The sequence below is a fragment of the Terrapene carolina genome, unplaced genomic scaffold (assembly GCF_002925995.2).
Source record: "Terrapene carolina triunguis isolate 2854851 unplaced genomic scaffold, T_m_triunguis-2.0 Scaffold406, whole genome shotgun sequence".
Classification (NCBI taxonomy): domain Eukaryota; kingdom Metazoa; phylum Chordata; order Testudines; family Emydidae; genus Terrapene; species Terrapene triunguis.
This window is the reverse complement of record NW_020664757.1, coordinates 2538904-2560708: the sequence shown is the minus strand read 5'-3', so window position 1 is coordinate 2560708 and position 21805 is coordinate 2538904. Positions and strand designations below refer to the sequence as shown.

At 42.6% G+C, this 21805-nt stretch overlaps 1 protein-coding gene across 2 annotated transcripts in view; it reads left to right on the top strand.

Moving 5' to 3' along the window:
* EPHX1 (epoxide hydrolase 1) overlaps positions 1 to 13310 on the top strand; it is a 51388-nt gene extending 38078 nt beyond the window's left edge. For both annotated transcript variants that reach the window (XM_026658204.2, XM_026658203.2), the window contains exons 5-10: positions 782 to 1009; positions 2568 to 2697; positions 3195 to 3409; positions 6326 to 6434; positions 8058 to 8183; positions 12560 to 13310. In XM_026658204.2, the coding sequence (XP_026513989.1) occupies positions 782 to 1009; positions 2568 to 2697; positions 3195 to 3409; positions 6326 to 6434; positions 8058 to 8183; positions 12560 to 12785 (1034 nt within the window). In that variant the 3' untranslated portion in view covers positions 12786 to 13310. The remainder of the gene's footprint in view (positions 1 to 781; positions 1010 to 2567; positions 2698 to 3194; positions 3410 to 6325; positions 6435 to 8057; positions 8184 to 12559) is intronic.
* Positions 13311 to 21805: the final 8495 nt, after the last annotated feature.

Genomic DNA, 21805 nt, shown 5'->3' with positions numbered 1-21805 from the left:
GGGGGGGGGGGGGGCGCTGATGACATGTACCCAGAACCACCCGCGACAAAGTTTTTGCCCCATCAGGCATTGGGAGCTCAACCCAGAATTCCAATGGGCAGTGGAGACTGCGGGAACTGTGGGATAGCTACCCACAGTGCCATGCTCTGAAAGTCGATACTAGCCTCGATACTGTGGATGCACTCCGCCGAGTTAATGGTCTTAATGGTCTTAAGTGGGGACACACACAATCGACTGTATAAAATCGATTTCTAAAAAATCAACTTCTATAAATTGGACCTAATTTCGTAGTGTAGAAAGGTAGACTTGAAGAAGACCAGGAGAGGATATCCTGGGCAATGCACTGGAAGGAATAATTTTCATATTAATAATGGTTATTAAGATGGGCAGGAGACCATGATAAAAAAACAAGTTCAAATGTGTAGAAATTCAGACTCCCGGGTTCCATTCCTGCCACTGACTCATTGTCTGACTTTTGATGAATTACTTAACTTCTGTGCTTCATTTTGCTAATCTGTTGGAAATAATATTTGCCTTCCTCAGTTGGCTGTTGTGGGACTTAATTGGCATTTATAAAGCACTTTGAGATCCTTAGATAAAAGGATCCATAGCCGTGCAGAGTGTTGTTTATAATAATTATAAGAAATACTTTATGAACAGATTTATTCATAACCCTCAGTTCTGTATGATTGGTCTCAGAAGCCTCTTTGTGTGTGTGTGTGTGTGTGTGTGTGTGTGTGTTTGATATTTTATTTATTTATTCATTCATTTATTTTTACAGGCCTTGATGTCCATTTTGTTCATGTAAAGCCTCCCAGCTTGCCTGAGGGCCGCTCTGCAAAGCCATTATTAATGGTTCATGGTTGGCCTGGCTCAGTCTATGAGTTTTACAAAATTATCCCTCTCTTGACGGACCCTGCTAGCCATGGCCTGAGTGATGACCATATTTTTGAGATCATTTGCCCATCAATCCCTGGCTATGGCTTCTCGGAAGCATCACACAAAAAAGGTATATTGTGAGTGGAGTAGAAACTATATCAATACAGCAGATAGCCTCCTTGTGGTAAAGTAATCCTTAGTGGCTGATGCATCTTCTGTAGTAATTTGATGCTCTATGCAGAGTAGGAGATAATACACCTCTATCTCAATATAACGCTGTCCTCGGGAGCCAAAAAATCTTACTGCGTTATAGGTGAAACCGCGTTATATCGAACTTGCTTTGATCCGCTGAAGTGCGCAGCCCCGCCCCCCCGGAGCACTGCTTTACCTCGTTATATGCAAATTCGTATTATATCGGGTCGCGTTATATCGGGGTAGAGGTGTATGTTAATAATGAAGTTAAATAATTTATTGTACAGATATAAGGCACTTTTATGTGATGTGGAGAAATTGGTGTGATTTTAAAATGACTTAGTTTTAGGGCCAATGTATCGATATTTATTTAAAACAGAACAGGGTTTAGAAAAGTTAATATGAAGAGAAATCTCATGAAGTAAATGAAAAACACAAACAATACCTCTCCCCACAAATGGTGGGTTTTTTTAGTTGTAACTGTTCCATCTAGTATCTTTAGTCAAGCTGAGTTCAGAACAAAAAGTAAGAAAACAGCATAAATGGTGAAACATAAATCTAAGGCAGTTAAAGGATAATGCAACTGAGAAATTATTTTTAAATATGATATTTTGTTAACGTCACTTCAAACAAATGTGGAAACAAGATACTATTTTTAATGAATTAGCACTGTTAACTGTCATATCCTAAAGATCAGAATAACACTTGGATGAGGAAAGCAGAGTTAAATGACTGCATGTTAGGTCAGGGCCATGAAGCCTCTGAGGAGGGGAATAAGGGCAGAAAGGCCAGTCTTATCTGTTGAAGCAGCTTGTCTGCTGTGCTCTGTAACAGGGTGTGCTGTCATTTATCAAATGGAGTGCACAGTGTTAATTCATCCAGTGGTCTTGGGGAGGAGGCAGGAGGAAAGGGAAGTTTGTTTGGTCTTCGAAAGCTGGGCAGCTTCTCCGATAATGTATGTGTGGTTTATGTTAGCACCAAGTTTATGGACTGACACACTGTGTGTGTATTCTGGAAATGACCCAAGGCATGGCAGTGGAGCATTGTATCATCATTGAGGCTTGAAATTTCCAGCTCTGGCTAACCTGAAGTTTTCTCCTCCTTGTGGGAATACATTGCAGTGGCAGTGCTCAGGAATACCCACTAGGGGCTAGTTTAGAGCAGTGTTATAGTCTCCAGGGAGACCACCAACCCTGTGGTACAGCATGTGCATGAGGAAGGGTGACAATTAGGAAATGGGTTGGGTTCTCTTCCCCTCTCCCCCCCCCCCCCCCCGGCTTCTGCTCAGTGGCCAAGAGCCTCTCTAGTCCTTACCTTAATGAAGTGAAGGGAGCTCCAGTGGAGAACTCTGTGGGGTGGGGGGAGAAAGCTAGGCAAGGGAAAGCTGCTGTTCACTTTGTAGGGCTTTGACAGCACCACTAAAATAATACTGTCTATACAGTGTGGTAGTTGGTAACTGTTAGTCAATAACACTTCGTGCCTTTTTCTTTTCACAGGCTTTAATTCTGTGAGTGCCGCCTGCATATTTTATAAATTGATGCTCAGACTGGGATTCCATGAATTCTATGCTCAGGGTGGTGACTGGGGCTGGCTGATCTGTACCAACCTGGCCCAGATAGCTCCCAAGTGAGTATCCTTTAAATAGTACATTTAATGCTCATGCATGTGAGGGTCTCCTGATTTGCCTTTACCTGGGCAGTGTGTAATTTTCCCCTCTGGATTGCTCTGCACACAGTCCTGACCTGGATCACCCTTTCTGCTCAGGTCCTGGGCTTCTCTCAAATAGAGATGGCCAGTTGTGTGGTGCTTTTGGCATGGCCACAAATCAGGTCTAGCAAGGGACCCAGCGAGTGCATTTGAATCCTTCTCTCTGCAGTTGAGTCTAGTGGACTGTGCAATAAACATTGTCCCACTGAACTGTGAAACTGATCAAGCTGGGTACTCATCTTGCAGCTTGAACCCGGAAGGCTGGGATGGGGGTGCCAGTGCCTTGAGCTACAACAGAACCCTATGATTGGAACTAGATAAAATGCATCTAATGCATTAAATTTATAGATTAAAAATACTTGTAATTTAGTTTCCAAATACTATTTTTGTTAATTTGTATTTTTTATTGTGTTTAGCCACGTGAAAGGCCTTCACTTAAATATGGTTTCAGTTACGAGCATGAGATTTACCCAGCTGCTGTCCATTCTGTTGGGACGTTATTTCCCAGGACTCTTTGGTTTCCAGGATGAAGATGTCAGGCGGATGTTTCCTTTCTTGAAAAAGGGACTCTATAAGATCTTGATGGAGGCTGGCTACGCTCACATACAGGCTACAAAGCCTGACACTGTTGGTAAAAAGACTTATTACTGTAAAACTCCACAGCAGAGCCCTGCAGCAGGACTGGGATCCCACCAGTTCTGCAGGACCCGCTTCCATAATAGTGGGAGTGGGTAAAATATACTTTATTGCAGGTGGGATTGGGTGGACAAAAAAACCAGATTGCAGTAATTTGCAGGAAAACACTTAACTTTTAATACTTAAATTTAAGCGAGGGGCAGAAAGAGATTTGATGTCTATTATAACAGGAGTTAAAGTATTTTTTTACATGGTTTAAGCAAGGTTTGTTTTATTCTTTTAGTGGTAAAAATTGTGTCTGAATTCCATTTATATATATAATATCTTAACCAACCGTGTTTTGTTTTGTTTTTTAAGTAGCATGGGGGAATCTGTCTCACGGGATTTTGTGGGATCTAAGGTTTTTGCGGGTGGGAGCAGGATAAAAATATAAGAAACAATACGGGAACAGGTGGGAGTGGGTAGTGTGGGGCGGGACAGGACTGGGATTAAAAGGATAGTCCCGCGCAGGGCTCTGCTCCACAGCACTGTGCACTCATCCTGTGATCACAGGGAAAACTACACTTGGAGCTATTCCGTTTTTGTTTTCTTAAATACAGAGTACATTTCAGAAAATGTGCAGAAAATCAGTGTTTGTGGGGGGGGAAATTCTGGAGGTTTGTGTTTTCAAAAGGTATGCACCTATTCTGTGCATGCAGATAGCAGGGTTGTGCATGCATATCAAGTATTTAGGTGCCCATGTGACCAGCTGTGCAGCTAACTGGCCCTTTGAATGCACAAATAAGCAACTTGCGAGTAAAAGTTGGGCACGCAGTTGTGTGCCTGACCCTCTGTAAATGCTGTTGGCATGTTTTTCAGTTTATATAACTAATGTATTTATACATATCCATTAAGACTTAACCACTTCTATTATGATGTTATGGGGTTCCAAAGTCCATTCCTACTACCACATTCCTGATGAGTGTAGTCGCTCAACAGAGAATGCATCAGATATTAAACTGATGCTACACTTGATGCTGAAAACGGCCACATTTATTATTACACCAATGTGTTATTCCTCATAGACTATCTAATTCATTCAGATCGCTAGGCCACTCTGGTAACTGTCCAGGATTAAAAGTGGGAGACAAGAGCTGCAGTGCTCACCCACAGTGGTACAGCGCTCAACAGGAGAGATTGAGAGACCTGCCCAAAATACCCCCTCCCCCGCCAGCCCAGTAGTTAGGGCATTCTCTTTGGAGATGAGGAACCCAAGTCCTTATTCCACATCAGGCAGATGAATCCAGGTCTCCCACATCCTGACTGAGTGCTCTAACTACTGGGCTAAATGTTATATGGGGGTGGGGGGCAGCGTCTCCTCCTCCTCTTGTAGCTTTTGTGTGGATTAAAAATGTGCTCAAATCACATCTACAAGATCAGGCCCCAAAGACAAGGTAAGTGGGGAATGCTGGCAGAGGCTAGATTGCCATCTGGGCACCTGTGGAGTTGTGGTAGGGAGCATTCCCGGGGGGGGAAGGATAATGTGTGTGCTGGATGGGGCATGGTCAAGTGGGGAAACCAGTGCTTGGTGGAATGTCTGATGAAGAGGGTATGCTGCTGGGAGGGCATGACAGTGGCAGAGCAGGGATTCTCAGCCAGTGAACTATGGAGGTTTGCGAGCTGAGTAAGCTGTCATCTGACTGTCCGTTGACAGTGCACCATTTGTGCCATTGTATTTTATCCACATTGGCAGTTAATTAAATGAGCCTGCATGGATTAGTGTTTATGCCTACAAATTCTTGGAGAAACGTGCACTGATTGTTGGTTCACTGCAGTTGACTGAAGCACTTTGGGATGTGCATGGAAGTTGCATTTCAAGTGAGCATCAGAGAACAATGGTCCTTTACTCCAGCAGATGTCTCTAGTGGAGACAATTTCTCAGTTTTTCCCATTTGGAAAATGGAGACACTTATCTACTCCGCCCACCTCACTATGGTGTTACAAGGATCACTGCATGCTGGTACAGTGAAATTGGAAAGTATGATGTTCAGGCTAAATACTATTATGACAACATTTGGTAGCTTGCTTTTTAAGCCTCAGCCACCAGATGGTTAAAACTTTGCTAGCATTATCCATGTTTAAATAAAAGTTGTCGCTAACATAATTTCATCCATGAACCTTAAATGCACCCTGTGAGCGTGTTTGGGATTTTAAAGATGCTCGTTCCTCATTTCAGTATCACTCTTTGGAAGCCAGAATTGGGCATGTGTGAAGCTGTGAAATGTCAGGATCCCTATATCACAGAAAACTAAGAGAAACCCTTATGGCACCCAGTGTTAACATATTCTGACTTGGGAGAAAAACCTAGAAGCAGGTGTAAGTTCACTGTCCAAGCTATGTGCAAAAAATAAAGAGCAGAAATGGCGAAAAGCAAACTCTAAAGCAATGGGTATTGGTAATATAGGACACGACAGTATTCCCTAAAAAGAGTTTCTTCTCTTTGATACAATGTGCTAAATCCTGCTTTTCTTCTCTTCATACAAGTAGCCCTTAAGGCAAGCAGAATTTATCCCAGTAATACTCTTAGTATTTGACAGTAGCTTCCACTTAATAACGGAGGCAAATCTTACTTGGCACATAAAGCTTAATCTTATTAGCTTGCAGAAAAAGCCATTAGAAATACGACTCTTACATTTAATTTTAAATACATACGGTATCCGAGTAATGCTGAGTCTATTACCATATTTAATGATTAGACAATAATAGGTTCTGACTTGTTCTCTTTATGATAGCTTAAAAAAAACCCCACACCCTCACAAAGCTGTTCCAACAGCTGTAACTGTTCTGTACTATAATGGGGAGCTTCTAATGTAGTTTGAGATTAATAGCAGGGTACGCCAGACTTATTTTTAATTTTTCTCCTCCTTTTCAGGCTGTGGCCTGAATGACTCTCCAGTAGGGCTGGCTGCATACATCTTGGAGAAGTTTTCTACATGGACTGATCCTGAATTCCAGAAACTAGAGGATGGAGGTCTAGAAAGGTGGGAACAACCTCTTCTGTGACTCACCATTGGCCTCTTTCCCTATTCTAGAGGAGGTCACTCAGCCCAGACTTATGTTTAGATCACATTAGTCTCTCAAATAAAGCTCTGTTTGGGGTAATTTGGTTTACCTGCCATCCTGCAAGGAAACTGTATGGCCACAATAGCACAAAATTACACTTGTGTTGGCAATCATAGAAAAGAGGCCAAAAGTGAATGGGCCTTGAAGACTGAACTACACCCTCACACCTATCTGTGATCCCTCCAGGCCATGGTAGAGGTACACTGGTAGTGTATGGAAGAAACTTGCCCTGCCACTGCCTATGCGGTGTCTGTTTTATGGATAAGCAGAGGACTTTCGTTTCTAGGGTTGTCATTCTGGCACCTCTCACTAGTACTAATATTACATTTAAAAAACAGCAGAGAAAATGTCAGGGAAGGTGGAGGGAGGAGAAAACTGTTTTATACCAAAGATTTTTTGCTCACAAAATATCATTTCTGATTCAATCTAATGCAAATCTTTGTCTCTTCTCAGATTTATTTACTTTATGTTAACCATTGTCATAAAAATGTATACTTACAGTTTGCTACTAATGGGTCAGGGTACATCTACACTTACCGGAGGGTCCGGCGGCAGGCAATCGATGTTCTGGGATCGATTTATCGCGTCTAGTGAAGACGCGATAAAATCGATCCCTGATCGCTCTGCCGTCGACTCCGGAAATCCACCGCGGCAAGAGGCGGCAGCGGAGTCGGCGGCAGCGCGGCAGCGGTCGACTTTCCCCCGTCCTCACAGCCAGGTAAGCCGACCTAAAATACGCAACTTCAGCTACGGTATTCACGTAGCTGAAGTTGCGTATCTTAGGTCGGACCCCCGCTGTAGTGTAGACCCAGCCTCAGTCTTGGCTTGGGGTGAGATTCTAAAGAAGCCCTAAAATTTGCTGAACTACCTGGTTGAAGCTGAGCCAGAGTGCACATTAGAAAAAGACCAATGAAAATGATTTGAATATAATGTCTCCCCTGTGACGGGTTTACTGTGGGGTATGAAACCTATATTCATAGCAAAGATTGGCCAAGTTTCTGTAGTTTTTTTAACTTAGTTTTCTATTGAAAACATATGTTAGTGTTTAGTGTTTATGAAAATAAATGGCACAAGCTGCCCAACATGCTCTTCTGGTCTCCCTGTTCACTGAAGGGACGATATAGGTGGTGCTAGTTCATGGCCTCTTTTGACAGCGTTATTGGAGCTGGGATATTTTTTGGAGTCTGTCTCCCTTGTAAGGATGTTAAAGTGTTAGGCTTTACATGTCTATATGAGCACTAAATACTCAGGCTAGCAGGAAGGGGGAGTGCTAAAATGTTTGGGCTAGCAGGAATGGGAAATGCTAAAATAGTTGGGGTAGCTCTGAAATACTTGGCTAGTAGGAATGGAGGGTTGGGGTGAGGAAGTGTGTCAAGTCCCTTCTGAATTAGGGGGCTAGTACTATTTTTCGTTAGCCATTTTTGCTTTAATTTTTATAATTTAACCAAAGTAAATAGCCGAAAAGATTTGAAATGATTCTTCTACCATAAACTAAACTACATTCAACTCTCATGAGGCCATTTCTATGCTGACCTTTTCAGGAAGTACTCTCTGGATGACCTTCTCACTAACGTCATGCTCTATTGGGTGCCAGGCTGCATGGTTTCTTCAATGCGTTTCTACAAGGAGAATATCGGGAAGGGGTTTGGTACGCAGAAACATGAGAAGTAAGAGGCTTGCACTCACATGCGTGTTAGTGGCACAGTGTGTGTTAGTGAGTATTGTGGGGGAGAAGCTGCATCACAATATGTATTTTGTTCATTGATTGGACAAGTCTACTTATTTATTTCTGCTGTATTTTCCAAATGTGCTGCAGTATATCGCTCAGAAATAAGAGACTTCACTACAGCAACTCTACTGTTAAACTTCTGGTGAGAATTATCATGTTTGCACCTTAGTCAAGTGAGAGAGAGTGTGTGTGCAAACAATTTGAGACCCTACTTCAGCTAATGAATTAAACTGTATTTGCCATCTTGACTGAATCTTGTAGTCAGCGTTCACTTACATAGCTTAAACCCTTGGTCATCTGGTTTTGTTATCCTGCTTATCTTGATTTGGGGTGAAGTTTTCAAAAGGGCTTAAGTCCCACTTTCAAAAGTGACTTAAGCTTGTAGAAGCCTTTGTCTCATTGAAAGTCAGTGGTACTTAGGCTCTTAAGTGCTAAAGGGGAAGAGTTTCAAAGACCCCAGTGGGAGTTAGGGATCTGATTCCCATTGATTTTCAATGGGGGTTAGGTGCCTAACTGACTTTTGTACCTTTGGCTACATCTTCAGTAGAAATGCTGCACCTGTGCCATGGTAGCGCTTCAGTGTAGATGCTCACTCCAGCGATAGGAGGAGGATTCCCATTGCTGAAGTTAATCCACTTCACCGACAGGCAGTAGCTAGGTCAAGGAGAGAATTATTCTGTTGGCCTAGCGCTGTCAACACCAGGTGTTAGGTTGGCTTAACTATATTGCTCAGGGATGTGGAGTTTTCACACCCCTGAGCAACATTGCTGGGTCGACCTAACTTTTTAGTGTAGACCTGGCCTTAGAAAAAAAGCCTTTTTAAGTTATTGTTGAAAATGGGACTTAGGCTCCTAAGTCACTTAGGGCCAAGTTTGCAAAGATATTTGGGCACCTAAAGATGCAAATAGGTTAATAGTGGGATTTACAAAAATGCCTGAGCCCGATCAAAATCAGTGGGAATTAGATGCCTGTTGGGCTTAGGAACGTCTGAAAATCCCAGTAGGCGCCGTTTGCATCTTTAGCACCTTAAATACTTTGAAAATCTGGCCCTTACACCCTTGTGAGAATTTTACCCTTGGTTTACAACAAATGCAATAAGATCCTAGAAACTGGACCCTTGAGGTCATAACTGTTTGCTTCCATTCCGCCTGCCACTGCAGAATTGTTCCCCACAGTATATTCTTGTGTATTTTGTGCAGTCCAGTTTTAAATGGCCATAGATGGGAGAGTTTCACCCACGGGAGACTATTCCACAGGCTGAGCAACCTCAGTGCTATGAAATATTTCCTGATATCCAGCCTAAATTTACCTTTGTTCAACTTCATCCCATCATCCCTACCGAAAGCCCCTTGGAGTGTTCTAAATGATTCCTTTCCATCACTGCTGTTTACACCCTTCAAATACATAGACTCTTAATGGGGGGAGGGATAGCTCAGTGGTTTGAGCATTGGCCTGCTAAACCCAGGGTTGTGAGTTCAATCCTTGAGGGGGCCACTTGGGGATCTGGGGCAAAATCAGTACTTGGTCCTGCTAGTGAAGGCAGGGGGCTGGACTCGATGACCTTTCAAGGTCCCTTCCAGTTCTAGGAGATGGGATATCTCCATTAATTTCAATTTCAAATACATTTCCCACCCTTCAGTTGTCTTGGCAAGTTCCCCATATTTAGTTCTAATCTTCCTTCCTGCATAAATAACCCGTCCAGTTCCCTCAACATTTTTGTTGCAGTCCTTTGAATTCCTGTCAAACACATGATCCTTGGTATAGTTTGATCAGACTTCCATTCATTGGTTACTTTGCCCCCACCCCCCTCCTCTGGAAGGAAGCTCAGAGGAACCTCATCTAATCATATAATCCAATCTCCTGTGCTGAGGTAGGGCCAAGTAAACCTAGACCATCCCTGACAGGTATTTGTCCAACCTGTTCTTAAAAACCTCTGATGATGGGGATTCCACAACCTCCCTTAGAAGCCCATTCTGGAGCTTAGCTAACCTTATAGTTAGAAAGTATTTCCTAATATTTAACCTAAATTGCCCATTACTTCTTGTCCTACCTTCAAATGGAAATGGAGAACAATTGATTAATAACAGCCCTTAACATATTTGAAGACTGTTATTTGGTCCTCCCTCAGTCTTCTCTTCTCAAGACTAAACATGCCCAGTTGGTTCAAACAACTTTCCTTATAGGCCAGGTTTTTCTAAACCTTTTATTTGCTCTCCTCAGGACTCTCTCCCATTTATCCACATCTGTCCTAAAGTGTGGTGCGCAGAATAGGGGACAGTACAGTTACCTTCCGCATCTTATATACGACACTCCTGTTAATACACCCCAGAACATTAGCCCTTTTTGCCCCTGCATCATGTTGATTCTTATTCAATATGTGATCCACTATAATCCCAGATCCTCTCCAGTAGTACTACCACTTAGCCAGTTATTCCCCATTTTGTAGTTGTGCATTTGATTTTTCCTTCCTAAGTGTAATACTTTACTGTTATTCCAGCTTGGTGTCAGCCACAGATTTTATAAGCATACTCTACACTCTATTATCCAAGTTATTAATGAAAACATTGCATAGTACCAGACCCAGGACAAACCCCTGCAGTACCCCACTAGATATGCTCTCCCCAGTTTGACAGTAAACCATTGATAACTACTCTTTGAGTATGGTCTTTCACCCAGTTATGCACCCATCTTATAGTAATATCAGCTAGACTATGTTTCCCTAGTTTGCTTATGAGAATGTCTCATAGGACTGTGTTGAAAGCCTTACTAAAATAAGATACATCACAGGTCGATTGCTCCTCCCCTTCCACTTGGCCAGTAACACTGTCAAAGCAGGAAGTTAGGTTGGTTTGGCATGATTTGTTCTTGACAAATCCATGCTGGCTATTCCTTATAACACTATTATCCTCTGATGCTAACCAGTTGATTGTTTAATAATTGTACCAGTATCTTTCCAGTTATTGAAGTAGGGCTGGCTGGTCTGTAATTCCTTGGGTGCTCTTTGTTCCCCTTTTTAAAGACAGGTTCTATGTTTGCCCTTCTCCAGTCCTCTGGGACCTCCCTTGTCGTCCAGGAGTTCTTGTAGATAATTGCTAACAGTTCAGCGATTGCTTTAGCTAGTTTCTGAAGTATCTTGCCAGCTATTTCATCAGGTCCTGCTGACTTGAATACATCTTTCTTCTCTAAATATTCTTTAACCTCTTCTTTCCCTATTTTGGCTTGCATTCCTTCCCCCTTGTTCTTAACGTTAATTGCGTTGAGTATCTGTGCCCCTTCTGAGGGTACTTCACAAACAGTACGAAGTCCTATATTTACATAAAATTTGTAGCCATGTCCTTTTGAAGTCTTTTCAGGAATTGGAGGTGATGGTGTCTAGTGGTTAGAGCCAGGGCCTGGGAGTCAGTTGGATTATATTCTTAGCTCTATCACAACCCTGTCATCACTTAACTTCTGTCTTAGTTTCTCCATCTGTAGAAGGGGAATATAATTCCTATTTCAGCAGGGTTCTGAGTCTTGCTAACCTCATAGACTCATAGACTTTAAGGTCAGAAGGGACCATTATGATCATCTAGTCTGACCTCCCGCATGATGCAGGCCACAAAAGCTGACCCACCCACTCCTGGAATAATTCTCTCCCTTGACTCAGCTGTTGAAGTCCCCAAATCATGATTTAAAGACTTCAAGTCGCAGAGAATCCTCCAGCAAGCGACCCCTGCCCCATGCTGCGGAGGAAGGCGAAAAACCTCCAGGGCCTCTGCCAATCTACCCTGGAGGAAAATTCCTTCCCGACCCCAAATATGGCAATCAGCTGAACCCCGAGCATGCGGGCAAGATTCTCCAGCCAGACCCTCCGGAAAATGTTCTCTGTAGTAACTTTTAATATCCCATCATTGAGCATTGTTACTAATTACCAGCAATGGCACGTTATTGACCTATTGACTAAAATCACGTTATCCCATCAAACCATCCCCTCCATAAACTTATCAAGCTTAATCTTAAAGCCAGAGAGGTCTTTCGCCCCCACTGTTTCCCTCGGAAGGCTGTTCCAGAACTTCACCCCTCTGATGGTTAGAAACCTTCGTCTAATTTCAAGCCTAAACTTCCCGACGGCCAGTTTATATCCATTTGTTCTCGTGTCCACGTTAGTACTGAGCTGAAATAATTCCTCTCCCTCCCTGGTATTTATCCCTCTGATATATTTAAAGAGAGCAATCATATCCCCCCTCAGCCTCCTTTTGTAAAGCACTTTGATTCGCTATTGAAAGGCGTTCTAGAAGGACAAAGTTATTTCCTCTTCTCTCTATCTCCTTGCAGGCTCCCTGTGCGAGTGCCTACAGGTGTTGCTTCCTTCCCCAATGAAGTCCTGCACACTCCTCGGTCCTGGGCGCAGCAGAAGTACATCAATATCATCTCCTTCAGTTTCATGCCGCGAGGTGGCCACTTCGCAGCCTTTGAAGAACCGGAACTTCTTGCCGCAGATATTCAGCAATTTGTGGGGAGAGTGGAAAAGGAGGAACCCTGGAGCGAGAAGAGAAAATAACTCCCCCATGTAAGGTGCCTTTAACTTCAGGCACTTGTAAACTCAGTATGGCCTGTGCTATGATATGCAAGCTTACCTTGAACCAGATATAATAGAAAATAAAATAGAGCAACAGTATATTCAGATGTAGTATTCTTAGGGTGTAATAGTTACTCTTCACCAGCAGGCTGAACTGAAACAGTATAAGAACGTAAGATGAAAATGTATCTTTTCACATGCGGAACTCTGAATGTCAGCATTGACACATGTTAATTCTCTTTGCTTTGGAGATGCAGTGGGAAGTAGATCTTATTTGATTTAGATGTGTCTTTGGAAGAGTAAATTTCCTTAGTTACTACAACCATGTGGCAGCTTGAGATTTTCAGCTGATGATAATCTATAGTTAGGGGTTATGGCTTCACTTCTCTGCTAATAGGATGCATTAGATTTCTGTACTGAAAGGTGGGAAATGTAGCATTTTAATGCATAACTAACTGAACTACTGCAGCAGTTAATTGTTCAATAAAGAAAAGCCTATTGAACGTCTCTGGTGAATTTTTAAGCTCTATTCTGAGCAAAAGGAAAAACCTGACCTGGAAGGTTTTTGCTTACTTCCTCCCTTGCTAATATCCCAGTATGTTTCATGCTGTGGCATCTGATTGTAATGAGATTTCTGCTAGGCATGATGGGATGACTTAACCAGTAACAGGAGAATTTGGGAGTCTGGGATGGAAGGGAAATTTTAAAAAGTTCAGCTCAAACTTCTCCAAGTATTGACTGTCCCCCAGCTCAGCAGGGACATGAGCAACAAAATCTGCACTTGCTTTACCTCGGTTTTCATTAGTAAAATATTCTGTTGTGTTCTCACTCTAGTCTCTGTTGCTTGCAGGCACAGGATGTAAGTGAAGAATCGTCCTCTTGTTCCTAGAAAGAATTTGCTGCAGGGAGGGGCCTTTCTTGAGTTATTCTAGGTATACTGTGAGGAAAGTGCTTTCCCATGGGGGTGAGGGGGTGTCAGTTCTTTTGCTCATGATACTACCAGCTGTTTGCACGCCCTGATATGTTCCTTTTTTGGTTAAGTCCTTGGCTTCTGGACACTCATATTTGTCTTCCTTCCCTCCTATCCCCACGTGTGGTCTTACATTTCAGGGCAATAGGTCACCCTGTCACATCTTTATTGCATATGCAGACATCTGCTACAGCATCAGGAAACATTGCTGTATACTAATATAAATGAATATTTCCCCAGGGACTGATCAGTCACAGCAAAGACAAAATAAGTGGAAGTGAAGTTTGCTATATGATTCCTGCCAGATCAGTTTTCTAATGCGAGTAAGTGGAAAGCTCAGAAGCAGTTTCATCTCCTTTCTGGTGTAGTTCTACTTTTAGGGGCCAGGTCTGAACAAAAGGAGGTAGAGGAAAGTAAATGAGTCTGTTCCAAGTTCTTATGTTACAGCAGCCCTCCTAGGCCCAGTCTTTAACAAGAGAGGGTTTTTTTTTCCTTTTAAATGTTCCTGATGATGATTCAGCATTTGTTGCACTGAGTAATTTGAGACACCGATGATAAAGCCCGCCAGCCACTGAGAGAAAATGAGTGGGCACCACAATGCCACATTCTGTACAACAAAGGAAACAGAATTTTATATTAAATTTGTCAATTTTCCATGTTAAAATTTTTTCTTTTATCAAGAGACACTGTAAAGGCTACAAGAAAATGGAATTGACTGACCAGATTTGGACATTAAATTTAGGTTTTTCAAAGCTCAGTAGAAATATCTGTCATTAATTTTTTAATTCATGATGACTTTGACTCAAATGTTCCCCTGTTGTCTCTTCTTCAAGTTTCTAAAATACAGAAATCCAATTGCAGCAGGGGCTACTACTCTCTTTTCATCATCTCGGAAGAGTGAAATGCAAACCTTACCAACCTATATGGGGAAAACTACATTTTTAATCAATCACATCTGCTAATAACACATTTAAAGTACTATGTCTAAAACTTTAACCTGTGTCCTGTCACTATCCTTATCACTTGCGTACCCAGTTTATTTAAAAAAACAAAACAAAGCACCCTGCTGTCCACTTCTTGCTTTATTTATTACAAAACCTACTTTAGCAAACTTGAAGCAACTCCAGTGTCTAAACTGCAGGTTTTGACATTATCCAAATATGGTGATGGAGGAGATCTGTTTGCATCGCTGCTTTTATGGACAAAACTCTGGTGTGACCCTAACAGCTGGATTTGATATCTGGCTATCACAGCTTTGAGCGAATTAGAAATACATAACCCTTGCCTCTCCTATACCCTAGCATGGGATGGAGGGCTTTTTATTGGGAGCATATGGTAATTGGTCATATTCTAAAGGGTTCAAAAGAAGAGCCGGTCAACATTTTTTTTGAATTTTCATGTTCTCCATTAGCTAATGATTGTGATGCAGTGATGATGAATAATGCGGATAAGAATGACGAATAGCTCCTTTCACAAAGAATGGGATTTGTTCCTAAGCCAGCTGCGCATCTTGGCATCCATCAAAGTAGCAGCTGATTTGTTGGAGATTCTGTTCTTTGTGAAACTTTTCAACCAGCAAAAGAGCTCCACTCAGCACCTGGTTGAATAATTTCTATCCTAAGCTGTTCCAAAAAGGATCCTCAAAGCAGTAGCCGTGGCTTTCACAAACACAAACTGCTTCTCTGATCCAGGAGCAGAGCTCTTTCACTGCTGACCAGTTTCATTAACATCGTTCCTTTCCTCCACGTCATTTTCTGTAAAACAAAGTCTTACAAGGCTGTTTGGGGAAGCTACAATTCTGGTCAGCCAGTTCTGAAGTAAAGACAGTAAAGTAGTTGTTACTTTCAGCAGGTACAATATACAAAATGCATTAAATGAAGATAAATCTTTGCTTGGAAGAGTTTGGACAGGAAAGGCTCTGGTGGGTACAGTCAAAGGAGACCAGGCATAAATCCATAATGATTTCAGGCCAGTTGCTTTAAACACTGAAAATGATGCCCTTCATTTCACTTGCTATGACATGATTCTTATGACTGAAGTCTACAACCCCTCCCTTAGGGCAAATTTTCCACTCTCAGCGAATATATAATGCCAGTAGCATTGATGGGGTTTATACTGATGCTTATAGGAAAATTAGGCCCATTTAGGCTTTGTCAGTTGTTTTCCAGCTTTGCAATTACTCCTCTTTCTTAAATTGCAATCAGGAAGGGGACACCAGTTACAGCAGCAAAGTGCACTGTAGAGCTTGCCAGGCTCCAACTGGGCCTTGGCCCTTCCATGAACAGGGACTATATTCATGCAAACCACCCCATCTTAAGGGAGCAAATGAAAACTAGGCCATTTCAGGTAACCCTGCCTTTCTTCTCAAAGCTGACTGCATGACGCATAGTCCCATAAAGGAAAAGGTTCTCTCTCTCTCCTGAGTTTTAATTAGAGCTTTGAAGACAGCAAATCAGGATGTATTATTCCTGGCTAGTTCAGTATGTCAACAGGTCCACCTCAAAATAAAAGAATCCACTTCTACAGCCGCTGTTTCAAACTGCCATAGGTGATGGTCTCAGAAGGGCCTCATTATTTCCATTTTACAGAGTGGCAAACTGAGGCGTAAGTGGAGGCAGTGACGCTCCCAGCAGGTGAATGGAAGGTATGGAAAAAGAACACCGCCATGCTTATCAAAAGTGATACCTGATCATGGCCCAACTTGCAACACCGTCAAGGGGCGTGACTTTCAGAGTGCTGAGCACCCACCTGGTTACCATCAGGCCCGTTTAAAGTGTCAAGTTGTATGTCAAAAAGTGAGGCACCCCAAATCACTGGTCACTTTGGAAAATCTTGGCCTTGGGCACCTGCTTCCCTCTCCCGGGCACTCGCCCCCACACTACGTGATGTCCTTTAGTTCAATTTTTTTTAAACTTTTTTTTTTAAGCTCATCACTTACCACCACATCTGTGAAGCTGAAAAATATGCCAGTTAGTCGGTATTTTCATGCTTAGTTGTCAGTGTCCTGTTAATATTCCAATCCTGTTTATAGGGCCATTGGGCTCATCACTGAGCCCACCTCCTTCTGTCATTGCCTCCAGCAACAAGGACATTGTACATACGCCACTCTGGGAAAAGCACTAATTGTTCGTGTGCACTGTTAGAGGTCAGGTAATCTGAGGCCGAGTGAAGAACAAGCAAGACAGGAGGTGGAGCTTAGATAAATGATAGAAACAGGGAGTATCTTTGCTGTCAGCATTTCTCAAATGAAATCTGAAGGTAGTGTGCTCCTGCTAAGATTTGCCTTTGTTCTCATGGTAGCTCTGGTTCAGTCCAACCTAGTGGGGGTGAGGGTTCACCCTGCTTACAGTCCTTTGGATTGTACTAATTCCCCTCCAGCTGAGCCCAGACACATTTCCATCCTGGTCTAGGGCAGTCTCTGCAACAGCAGTTGTAGACTGTGCTCCGACAGCATGTAGTAACCTTTCATCTGTCAGGGTCTGAGTGACACTTCTATGAGCATCTCTCTGCTGAGCAGATGGGAACCTGTTTTAGAAATAGACTGACATTGCTGGGTTTTTTCCTCTAAAAATATATTTGTGCCTATTGTGCTCTAGCATTGCTCTTGCCTGGATGTAGGGACTGAAAGGAAATCTGTCCCTGCACTCTCTCGTACTGTAACAGTAATACTTTACTATTAACCTAGTTAGCTGACGCTGGCAGAAGGTTGAACAAAGGTGGGGAAAGGTTCTTTACCCAAGTTTCCCCATCTGAAAAATGGGGTAACTTGGGTAAAGAAAAATTAAGCAACTTGCTCGACCCATCTCACTAAATTCCTGGAACCCAGATATAATGCTGGCCCCTGCTCTAACCCGTAGACAACACTGTCTCCTCACTTTTTTTTTTTTTTTTTAATTGGGAAGCAGAAGATGTTGCTTAATTACTTCTATTCATCCCCAACATACAGCTCATTTTACGTCTCAGAATTCTTGAATGTTTCTTTCGAGAAGCATATTTTGATTGGATGCTGTTTGGGGTAGGGATCTGCACTTCAGAGCCACCTGAAGCACCTGGGACACTACACAGAAGCAAAAGAATGAGAAAAGCCTGACTAAAGCTTAAACTACCTCCAACAGAAAACTCCCCTAGAGCTGCCACAGGCAGGTTGAGAGACACCAGATCTTAAAAATGATGCCTTATGGCTTCATAGAAAAGATTTTGCTCCAAGACACATACAGAAACCTGGTTTTACAGTCAGAAGAATGAAATAGTACCAATACATTTTAAAAAATCTTGGGTATTATGCAGTAAAATCTGTAAGATATACAGAGTAGAGGATGGTGTGGTATGAAGGTTGTATTGGCACTTATTTAGGGTGATCAGTATAACTCAGTCATGGCTTCACCATGAATGAAGCAGCCATCCTAAACTCTCAGTGATCAAACCTTGATACCCCAAGCACACCCTCATGCATAGGGCTATGATTTTGTCACAGAGGTCTTGGTAATCTTGAATAAAAATATGAAATAAATAAATCCATGCAATCTTGGAAAGAACTGTAAAAACACATTTGATTAAGCCCCGAGTGGCATTGCAGCCTGCGCAGAGGATTGCAGCGCTACTCAGGGTTAGCCATCAGCTCCTCTTGGAGATAGAGGGCCAGACAGGCATGCACCAGGTTGCAACGCCCAGAGTGGGGAGTCCGGCTCAGCCCTGGAGCACAGGAGCTGCTGCTCTGTGGTGAGTTTGCTCTCCACCCCAGCCTTGCCGCTATACTCTTGTGTATGTTGAAGAAGCAAAAATGACATTTAGTGACCTTTCTGTGACTTACCATTTTTTCCCCCTTCACCACTGCAGAATAGATCAGAAAGGGATTCCTTTTCCAGCACCTGTGGAGGGGGAGCTTGTCTGTTGGTTAGAACAAGGGGACAGTGAGTCGGAAGACCTAGGTTCTTGTCACAGCTCTGCCGCTGACTTGAGATCCTGGAGTTCAGATCCAATTTCACAAAATGTTTAACTAAAGTGAGCACCTCTGACAGTCAGGCCTGAGCACCTGAAAAATCCAATTGAAGTTAAATGGGACCTGCAGATATTCAACACCTTTGAAAAATCACTGAAGCCCAACTTTAGCCATCCAGAACAGTCAATCGTTGCTTCCTCAATTCATTCTCAGGGCTCTTCTCTGAACTGTTTTTTCTATTTTTCAACATCCTTTTTTAAGTGTTAACACGCTGTTCCAATATGGTCTGACCAATCCCAGATACAGTGCCATATTTTCTCCCCCAGCAACTATGTTGGGTGAGGGTAGCTGCTGTACATGTCTATGGGGGAGAACATAGTGCTCTAGATCTTCATTTAGAAACCATGTTGACTCAGTAACCCCCCTCGAGCCTCAGGGAAAAGTGACTGCATCTAAAGTGAGTGGCCACTATTAAGCTGCAGTTCTCGGTACAGCTTTCAAATGTAGATACACAACATACACACACGCTTAGGAGAGAGGGATTAGACAGTCAGTGATATGAGGGTAGGGAAGTATTATGACTAGTCCTGTTATTTGCTTGCTATAACAAACAAGAGCAGGCCAAAATTCTTTGTTATGCTGCTGTTAAACCAATTCTCCAGGCTCCCGCTATCATACTCTATCCACTGGACCATGCTGCCTCTTACTGTTTTTTAGTCTAATAAATACACGCATGTAAATACCTACACGCTGCATAAAGCTAGTCCTGGGCCTGACATTTAAAAATAAGTATATTTTTATACATCTAAAAAAGAAGGAAATTCTAAATTGGTCTAAATCTAATTGCCAGAATTGAGGCAAAATTGCACTGCTGCTTTTGCCATTTCTAAACAGGATTTATAGCGCTTGATCCAAAATTAACATTGCAAATATATATTTAGCTTCCTTAAGTCAGTGAAATCCATACTTAATACTACAAAAAAGCCACATAGTATCCTCTAGTCATAAAACCTGGTCTCCAGGAGGGAATTTCAGTGCATTCAGGTCTGTGAAGATCAATTGTATGCTGTACCAGAGCTTCAGGAAAGAAGGGAATAAGCAACCACAGAAGAAAACTAATCCTACCCCCCCCAGGAGAGGGGACAGCTTATGGTATCAGCCAGGAATCCAGATTCATTGAACTGGGGATTGCAAGCTCCAAATTGGAAGAGATTAGTAATGGAGACACATTAAATGTGGAAGGGTAGTTTCACATACTGGGCCAGCTAATTCACGGAGCCCCATTCTCTATGTTCTGTCAGAAGGATTAGACGTTAATGCCTGGTGTAGACAGCAAAACGACAGCTGGCCCCGATTCATGCCCCTCCCAAAGGGCAACTACTTATAGACTGTACTAACAAAGATCAATTCGAGATCATCCAGAAATTCTCTACTTGAGAGAACAAAATTGGGAAGTCACACTTGCTGCCACTGAGATCCGAGAGCTCTGCACACAGACCTGATCAATTTGATGTCAGATGTTAGCAAGAGCCAGGAGACATATCAGCAAGCCAGAGACTTGACCCAATGGGTCAATTTTCAGTGCATCTGCTGTTATTGGTTTGTTCATTGTTATGACCTGGGGAACAGCTGCCCTCAGGATACAAAATACCCAAGCTTTGCTACTTTAAACTATCTGAAGCAGACACTTGCAGCTGTTAGGGGCAGAGTACGAGCACAGCTGCCTGTTAAGTCACTTCGGGATCTAGCAGAAATACTTGTGTGGCCATCAGGGCACAATAGGAAAATGGACATTGTGTTTGTTAATAGAGAGGGTTATAGATCATTAAAAGAAAAATATTCTCTTTAGCAGAGGCAATCCATCCAGTAGAGATAAAAATCTGTATGTTTCGAAGTATTGTTCCATCCAAGAGTAGGCAGAGGCCCTGCCTCTGCACTGCATAGACAGTATGTCATAACCTTTGGTGTGATCAGGTTAGTGATGAAACGTAGGCAGGAGAAAAAAATATTTCACAAAGATCCTACTATCCTACCCACCACACTTCAACTAATGGCTGAGAAAACTCCCCCCTCCGCATCTCTGCTTCTCCAAGGATGACTCCATCTTTTCATAATACATTCGGTTGTCAGTGCTCGCACTTTTTTCTTCTTTCTAAATGGAATTCAGTCCTTGCACAACTGCATGAAGGTGAACAGAAATGCACCCAGTTACAGGACAGGCTCCATACGTCCACTCTAGCTTCGGTCTAGGAGAACGTGTTTTTTGCTGTGTGTACAGTATGTAGCATCTCACGCTTTCTAACTTTTAGTCACACTTGAATGTCAGGCTTCCCTAACATTCAGGTTCCATAGAAACACCAAGTTCCAGGACACAGCTGCTGCTCAGAAAGCAAGTAATGACTTAGCAAGAAGTTGGAGGGAGAGGACGTTGTTCTTTCTGAGCTATACTAGGCAGGTTTGCAGGCCTCGAATCTCAGGAAATACAGCTTGTGAGAGTTAGGATCGGCAACTCCAGCTGGGTCATTGGCTTAGGATGCTTGCCAAAGGATTTATAAGAGGTTCAGTAAAGAATGTACAATGCCTTTAAATATGGATTTCATGTATGGTACAGTCCAATATCCACATTTGCTGAAGTTTCCATCCCTTACTGTGAAATGCTTTTTCCCTAAGGCTCATCGAGGAATGTGGGGAGTTCCTATTACTGATCTAATTTTATCCTCTTGGAAACTTTCACCAGCACAAAAGAATGAACTACAATCAGTGCAGTTTCTGAGTTTCTTCCAGCTCTGAAATAGACCCAAAGGACAACATAGCAAACTTAGTTAGGTCAGAGCAGCCTTTATTCTGTGCTGCTAGGCAGGGATCTTGTAATTTACTCGTGGATGCTTCCATCCCCCAGCCAAACTGAGAAAGTGAGTGCACTAGGTCATGCTACAGTGGATACAAAAATGGAAAGGGACTGGTAATGGATACAGAGCCTCTCACGGGTACAGTTTGAGAGTTCAAAATTATCGTAGGTTGGTGGTGACCAAGAGTGGTTGCTACATGGTGGTTTGCTGGCCTAGGTAAAATAAGCTTCTGCATCAGACCCCT